Source organism: Salvelinus fontinalis, chromosome 24 (genome assembly GCF_029448725.1).
Source record: "Salvelinus fontinalis isolate EN_2023a chromosome 24, ASM2944872v1, whole genome shotgun sequence".
NCBI lineage: Eukaryota > Metazoa > Chordata > Actinopteri > Salmoniformes > Salmonidae > Salvelinus > Salvelinus fontinalis.
In genome coordinates this window covers 6270779-6278662 of record NC_074688.1, presented here as the reverse complement: position 1 = coordinate 6278662, position 7884 = coordinate 6270779, and the positions used below count along the sequence as shown (strand labels likewise).

Sequence of the window (7884 nt, the reverse complement as noted above, 5' to 3'; positions counted from 1 at the left end):
TAAAAAATGATGAAGAAAAAAAACATTAGATTTTAAAAAAAAATCGGGAAAACAATGTTAAAAGAAGTAACAAAATGGACATTGAAAAATCTTGAATGCAGTTATTGAGCAGTACAATACAGTATATCTGACCCTATGGTTTGACATAGGAATGTAGGAATATTTGGTTTGTTTGGCACTGTGTGTGTATGAACGGAGACAGTAAGCACATCCGCCTCTTCTTACCAGACATCCTGTAGTAGAGGGTCAGAACTTAAGAATCAGCTTAAGTGTATGGGTGAGGGCACTCACAGCCGACCGTTCAGACGGGTGAGGCCATAAAAGACAAAAAAGTTATTTGAGGGTGCAATTCTTTACATTCAAATGTATCTTCATTTTTATTGTCACCTGAAATTCACATTATTTCAATTTGATTCATGATTTCTCAGTGGAGCAAGCTCATTGATCAATCAATAAAGTAGGAAGAGGAATAATTTTTTTATACAAACACTACAGTAAACAGGATGGCTAAATGCTTCACATTGCCCCAGCAGCCTAACTACAGTCACAGCCTGTCTAACACCTTGGTGTACAGTGCACATCAACCTTTGAGTGCTCCCTTATTTATTCGCTAGGCGGCATCAGTGTCAAAGATTGTGTCGAGTGGCCTCTTGCGGAACCAAAAAATACATGACATTTTCCGGTCACATTTGTCAGAGGGACAACAAAATGTACGCGTACCAACTCAAACGGCACTCATAAAACGTACTCCTTGGCCAACTTCAAATATAATCTTCTTACTCTGAGTCGGTAAATATTTAAGTACGAGTGACTTCCCTTTGCTAGCTATGAACATAAACTAGCTAATGTTAGCTTGTTTTGCTCTACAGCATTGTACTCATACTCTTATTAGACAGCATGCTGGCTAGTTAGCGAATGTGACAACACAGACAACTATGTCAGAGCTAGCTACAGTAGCTAACTTGTGTCGTTATGATTCTCGTTGCAATTTCGTCTAACTTTTTGTGCACACCATGCCAACATCTATGTCCTACTTTGTAATTTCAGAGAGTGACAAAAAGTCGAAATGAGACCGCACGTATCTGTGCTTCGCCTCCCGAGAGGACCTGCTCCGAATGGCCGCGGATTCGACCCGAACTCACCCCGTTTCATCGCGCTGTGTCCAACTACTATTTCAGCTTCGACTGAAACAGGGACTGACTCAGTCCAAATTAGAGAAGAGCAGCGGGCACGGTCGGCTTTGAGAGAAAGCTTTCTGAGAACGCTCATAGCCATGACCAACAAGCAGGTGCAATTCCACATGTACGAGAGAGTCGAGGTTGAGGCAAAGTTTGGAGCTTCGGACATTGACGTGCTCAATTTCCAAATTTTGGAACTACATACCCCCATTGGGGTGCAGAAAGAAGCTCTGCTCAGGTGTCAGGATGTCATTTCATACTCCTTTGATCTCTGAACAGTGCTGTTCACCAATTTGTGATGTTTTTGAACAGATATCCAAGAAATCTGATTTGAACTGTTATTTTTAATATGATTTTGTTTCACATACAGGGTGTTTTGGGGGAGTCTGATAACTGTTCCATTGCTACACAGGGTGTTCTGTCTGGCCGAATATGTAGAAAGCTGTTTCCATGTATTATTCTGTTACTTTGAGTATGAGGGAGACTTGCCATTGCCATATGTTATTTTTTTTATGTGGCCAGCCAGGTATTGACAACACTGATATACAGTCTGTGACTTGATGTTTCATAGTTTCCAATTCAATGTACCTCCACTGGAGGGAGATGTCAGCACTGTCTTTGCAACAGGCATGCAACAGGCATGCAACAGGCATGTCATGGGGCTCTGACACTCAGCAGTTCTCGGCTGTCCAGTCCATTTCAATAGGAAGAGACTAGGAAACATGTCTGCAGGTGGAATTTGGATTTAATTGTCTGGAAACCTGAAAATCTTGGCATTATTCCTTGCGTATAGGACAATGTGGTTCTTGTCTTGTTCCTTCTGATAAGATCTGTTGCTGAGATACGTTTGTTTACCACTGAAGCCTATGACATTGTCAACAGGCATATGCACTTAATCTTTGTTTTGTTCTACTTTGAATAAACATTTTGTCACTTGCATTGAATTTCACAATGTGTTGATTTAAGTGGGCCATATGTTGTAGATGGTGTTGGTATTATCGACGTTGTCGTATTCCTTTCACTGAATGGAATATTAACTTTCAGTGGTCACTGGTTGTCCTATAGTTTCAAATTAATCTTTTTATTTTGATAGGACCCTGACACGTTGGCCTACGTTCCGGTATTGTGCCAGTCAGCCCAGATGCTATTTTAACCTCTGGTTTTCTAAGTTAATATTGATGAGGAGAAAGTAGACCTAGCCTAATTGATCTTTGACTGCCCAGTCTTTAAGACATTTGTTTAATGCGCTATAAATAACTGTGTGTTTAAGGTCAAAGCTCTCTGCGTACGTTGTGTGTGTGGATCAATGTGATTTTTTAGTTTACACATTTGTCAGTTGGAACTCATGAGTGATCAATAGTGTAGAGTTCGTCATCCTCACAAATCACCCTTATGAAGAGGCATCAGTAATATTTCATCTTCCTAAAAGGTGTGTTTGTGTGCTTCTCCAATAAATACTTTTATTGGAATGGCATTAGGCGGTCGGTGTGCAGTGCAGTCTCCCTCTGCTGTTGTGCCTGAATGATACTGACCGCTTTGTGGAGACCATCATCAATGAGAGGGTGAGTCATAGCCATCCAGCCCCCCTCGGAAGTATGAGTAAAACCCTGTGACGTCATAGGGCCCTTGTGATTAAATCAGGAAGCCCTCAAGGACGACCAATGTTAATTTCATATTCCCAGGCAGTGGCAGCGGTGCTCAACTCCCTCCCAGCCCGCACTCTCGTTGATGTGCGTCCCGTCCAAGCTCTGAAAAACACAAGTGGTCTGAACGTTAATCTCGTTGCAGTAGTGTATCGGCAACTAAGTGACGTGTCAGCTAGTTGCTGTGTGTACAGTTCGTTTACTGTCCCCTTTGAGTAAGAAGAGTGTGATTGGTCATTTTACGATAATCCTATTTTTGTGCTGTGGACTGAGTCTGGTGGTCTGCCTCATTTGTTGCATAGTGGGCACACTGTTTCTCAATGTTATCACCTCTTGAGTTTCTCTTTCCTGGATTCTGCTTCTCCCTGATTCCAGTGGAAAAACATCCCTGTGCGCCAGTGTTACAAGCGGAGAGGGGCTGTCACGATGGTACAAGGAATCTGCCCTGTCTAACACCATCATCCAACAGGAAGCACATTCCACTCCTTCCTGTTTGTGGCCCTCTCTTACTTCCTGTCAAGTGTCTGTGATAACTTACAAAAATACATGGCCACATCCACTTAGTCTGCCCCTGCCTATAAATTCCTCCATTAAAATTGTTGAGCAGTTACTACTAGGGAATGTATGTGTTTTCCCTCTGACTGCCTCATAAGGGGTTCATGGATTCAGTTTTTGGTTTAGGAGAGCTGGGGTTGAGAAATTACAATTATTACTCATTACTGGTTAACATAAGGCATGAGGTTGAGGACTCAAAGTGTATAGAGATACAGTACCAGTCAAAAGTTTGGACACACCCACTCATTCAAAGATTCTTCTTTATTTTTTACTGTTTTCTACATTGTAGAATAATAGTGAAGACATCAAAACTATGAAATAACATCTTCTTCAAAGTTCAACAAATGATATATTTTATATTCTTCAAATAGCCACCCTTTGCCTTGATGACAGCTTTGCACACTCTTGGCATTCTCTCAACCAACTTCATGAGGTAGTCACCTGGAATGCATTTCAATTAACAGGTGTGCCTTCTTCAAAGTTCATTTGTGGAACTTTCCTTCCTTCCTAATGTTGGCTGCTTTTCCTTCACTCTGCGGTCCAACTCATCCCAAACCATCTCAATTGGGTTGAGGTCGGGTGATTGTGGAGGCCAGGTCATATGATGCAGCACCATCACTCTCCTTCTTGGTCAAATAGCCCTTACACAGCCTGGAGGTGTGTTGGGTCAATGTCCTGTTGAAAAACAAATGATAGACCCACTAAGCGCAAATCAGATGGGATGGCGTATTGCTGCAGAAGGCTGTGGTAGCAATGCTGGTTAAGTGTGCCTTGAATTCTAAATAAATCATTGACAGTGTCACCAGCAAAGCACCATCACACCTCCTCCTCCATGCTTCACGGTGAGAACGACACATGTGGAGATCATCCGTTCACCTACTCTGCATCTCACAAAGACACTGCAGTTGGAACCAAAAACTCAAATTTGGACTCATCAAACCAAACGACAGATGTCCATTGCTCGTGTTTCTTGGCCCAAGCAAGTCTCTTCTTATTGGTGTCCTTTAGTAGTGGTTTCTTTGCATCAATTTGACCATGAAGGCCTGATTCACGCACTCTCCTCTGAACAGTTGATTTTGACATGTGTCTGTTACTTGAACTCTGAAGCATTTATTTGGGCTGCAATGGCTGGTAAGTCTAATGAACTTATCCTCTGCAGCAGAGGTAACTCTGGGCCTTCCTTTCCTTTGGCGGTCCTCATGAGAGCCAGTTGCCTCATAGCGCTTGATGGTTTTTGTGACTGCACATGAAGAAACGTTAGAAATTCTTTAAATGTTCCAGATTGGCAGACCTTCATGTCTTAAAGTAATGATGGACTGTCATTTCTCTTTGCTTATTTGAGCTGCTCTTGCCGTAATATGGACTTGGTCTTTTACCAATGAGCCAGCAGTCAGATGAGGAATTCACACACCTAATTGAAGAGTCAATGGAACCTGAAACAGATCGGTTTCACCTTGCTGGGTTCTTGTGAAAGCCTTTCAGCAGCTTCAGGAACACATCAGTACCGCAGACTCACCATCCCATCACAGCTCTTTGTCCACGCCTTCCTGTAGCCATTACTGGCAATGGGCTGTGTAACTGTTTCAAAGCTTTTAGGACAGCCACGCTGTTGTGTACCAATAAATGAGTGTCCATGAGTTCATCAGAAAGGAGCTCCTTCCCCTACATAACATCAGTGTAGTAGTGGAAAGAAACACGTTGGTATAACAGTCTTAGTCCTACATGATACAACCATGAGAGGGGAAAAGGATCCGTTTCCTCTTTCCCCACTTCAAAATATAGAGGCAGATACATGGGTATACGGTACATTCGGAAAGTATTCAGACCCCTTGACTTTATCCACAGCCTTATTCTAAAATGTATTAAATTGTATTTTTTCCTCATCAATCTACACACACGCAATACCCCATAATAACAAATCAAAAATGGTTTTTAGAAATGTTTGCAAATGTATAAAAAAAAACATCTGAAATATCACATTTACATAAGCCAGATCCTTTACTCAGTACTTAGTTGAAGCACATTTGGCAGAGATTACAGCCTCAAGTCTTCTTGGGTATGACGCTACAAGCTTGGCACACCTGTTTTTGGGGAGTTTCTCCCATTCTTCTCTGCAAATCCTCTCAAGCTCTGTCAGGTTGGATGAAGAGCGTCTCTGCACAGCTATTTTCAGGTCTCTCCAGAGATGTTTGATTGTGGTCAAGTCCAGGCTCTGGCTGGGCCACTCAAGGACATTCAGAGACTTGTCCCTAAGCCACTCCTGCATTGTCTTGGCTGTGTGCTTAGGGTCATTGTCCTGTTGGAGAGTGAAACTTTGGCCCCAGTCTGGTCCTGAACGCTCTGGAGCAGGTTTTCATCAAGGATCTCTCTGTACTTTTCTCTGTTCATCTTTCCCTCGGACCTGACAACATCCCAACATCCCTTAGCATGATGCTGCCACCACCATGCTTCCCCGTAGGGATGGTGCCAGGTTTCCTCCAGACGTAACACTTGGCATTCAGGCCAAAGAGTTCAATCTTGGTTTTATCAGACCAGAGAATCTTGTTTTTTGGCAAACTCCAAGCGGGCTGTCATGTGCCTTTTACTGAGGAGTGGATTCTGTTTTTCCACTCTACCATAAAGGCCTGATTGGTGAGTGCTGCAGAGATGGTTGTCCTTCTGGGAGGTTCTCCCATCTCCAAAGAGGAAGTCTGGAGCTCTGTTAGAGTGACCATCGGGTTCTTGGTCAGCTCCCTGACCAAGGGCGTTCTACCCCAAATGCTGAGTTTGGCTGGGCGGCCAGCTCTAGGAAGAGTCTCGGTGGTTCCAAACTTCTTCCATTTAAGAATGATGGAGGCCATTCTAGAATAAGGCTGTAACATAATAACATTTTGAAAAAAGTAAAGGGATCTGAATACTTTCCGAATGCACTGTTAATCTTGGCTCTGAAAGGACCAAAGTCCTATTGTGGGGCCTGGATCATGCTCTCCAGTCTCTGGCCTCTTGTTCTTTTATTTAGAGAGGCAAGCTGTTTGTGCTCAAACAAGGGGAGAAGAGGTGCTACATAAAACATGTGCTTTATGTGGATGGAAAGCACCACAGTTTCTCTGTAGAAAAAGCCCTGCACTTGATTAGAATAATATGAAAAACACAGTGGTGATTGGGTCACAGCGCCCTCCATCAGACATGTTGTTGTTTGGTTTCTCCATACAGGAGATTAAGACGGTGGCTCCTTGGGCCGCTGGGGATGTTGACTGGAATGTGCTCATGTGCGGCAGTCAGAGCAGAGCAGACAGAGGGGGGACTGACTGAGTCACGGGCAGGCGGCATGCCCCAGGTTTGTTTGACTAGCCTGTGAGGGAATGTTGGAGGAGCTCCAGTGATTGTGAGGGCCAGGCGCTTCATGTGGCAGGCTCACTTCCCCGGCTCAAGTGGCCAGGGAGATAAAGACCAAGGCAGGGGACCATGCCAGCAGAGAGACCCAGGCAAGTAGACGTCTGGGCCCCAAACCCAAACAACCCCACTTAGCTCATAACAGGAGGCCTCAAGCCTGCTCATTTATATAATACTATATAGTACTATATCTGTGTAAAGTATGTGTTCCTGAACCGAACATCTCCCGGGAAATATTTCATCTATTAGTGTTGTCTGAGTATGTTTGCTATGTATATGAAGCATGTTCATAAATTAAAATTCCAACTTTTCTTTCTTCCCTAGGTTTGAGCGTGTTGATAGACAGTCTATGGTTTGAGCATATCAGCTGCTGGTTGACTGCTTTCCAACACATCATAGTAAAGTGGGGGAACATAGTTTTGCTTCCTGAGTGACCTAATAGGGAAGGACGGGAGGGGGTCACATGTACTCTGTCTAGACAGAAAAACATGAAGAAGGGGGTTCACTAATTAGTCCGAGATTAAAGTTATCTACACTTTATCTACATCAAAGCCTAGAGAACCCTAACTGTCCCACTCCCATTCCCACAGGGCTAAACACAGGAAGATGCTGCTAATGACTGTCTATGATGCTGATGACCCACCAACAGATCTCCCAACTGATGATTGGATCGCTTCACAAGCTATGAAGTTCATTCCTCAGCCAATCAGAGGAGGGCAGGAAAGCAAAGCTGCCATTTTGGTATGTTTGTGGATAAGCATGATGTCAATGGGTCCATCCAACCCTCCAAACGGGTTAAATGGAGTCATCCATATTTATATCAGCTACACAGGCTTTTAGGATGTTCAAAGGCCAAGGGAAAATAAAAATGTTTCATATTTCCAGTCAAGTTGGGACCTTCCTTGGTCTCCCAACCACTCCTGAACCTCATTGCAGACGTCCATGCCAAAGAACTACAGGTCCAACAGTATTAACGGACCATTCCAGGCTGCTAGGATCTCACTGCAATAATCCTTTAATTAGACAATAACAGGAAGTAGACAGGCAATATCTGAGAAGCAGTTTCCTGTTGGAGCTCGGTGTGGGCAAGGGCCCAGGCCTGACCCTGCTATGCCAAGGACTCTTATTTCAACATC

At 43.6% G+C, this 7884-nt stretch overlaps 1 protein-coding gene across 3 annotated transcripts; it reads left to right on the top strand.

The window, feature by feature from the left end:
- The first annotated feature begins 679 nt into the window (after window positions 1-679).
- LOC129821842 (gem-associated protein 7-like) lies at window positions 680-2117 on the top strand. Of its 3 annotated transcripts, none has more exons than XM_055879531.1 (2): window positions 680-789; window positions 1048-2117. In XM_055879531.1, exon 2 carries the CDS (start codon window positions 1067-1069, stop codon window positions 1451-1453), a length of 387 nt encoding a protein of 128 aa, XP_055735506.1. In that variant the 5' UTR covers window positions 680-789; window positions 1048-1066; the 3' UTR covers window positions 1454-2117. The 3 variants fall into 3 exon arrangements, with proteins under 3 accessions (XP_055735506.1, XP_055735508.1, XP_055735507.1); XM_055879533.1 differs by having other exon boundaries at window positions 683-785; XM_055879532.1 differs by having other exon boundaries at window positions 687-801.
- Window positions 2118-7884: the final 5767 nt, after the last annotated feature.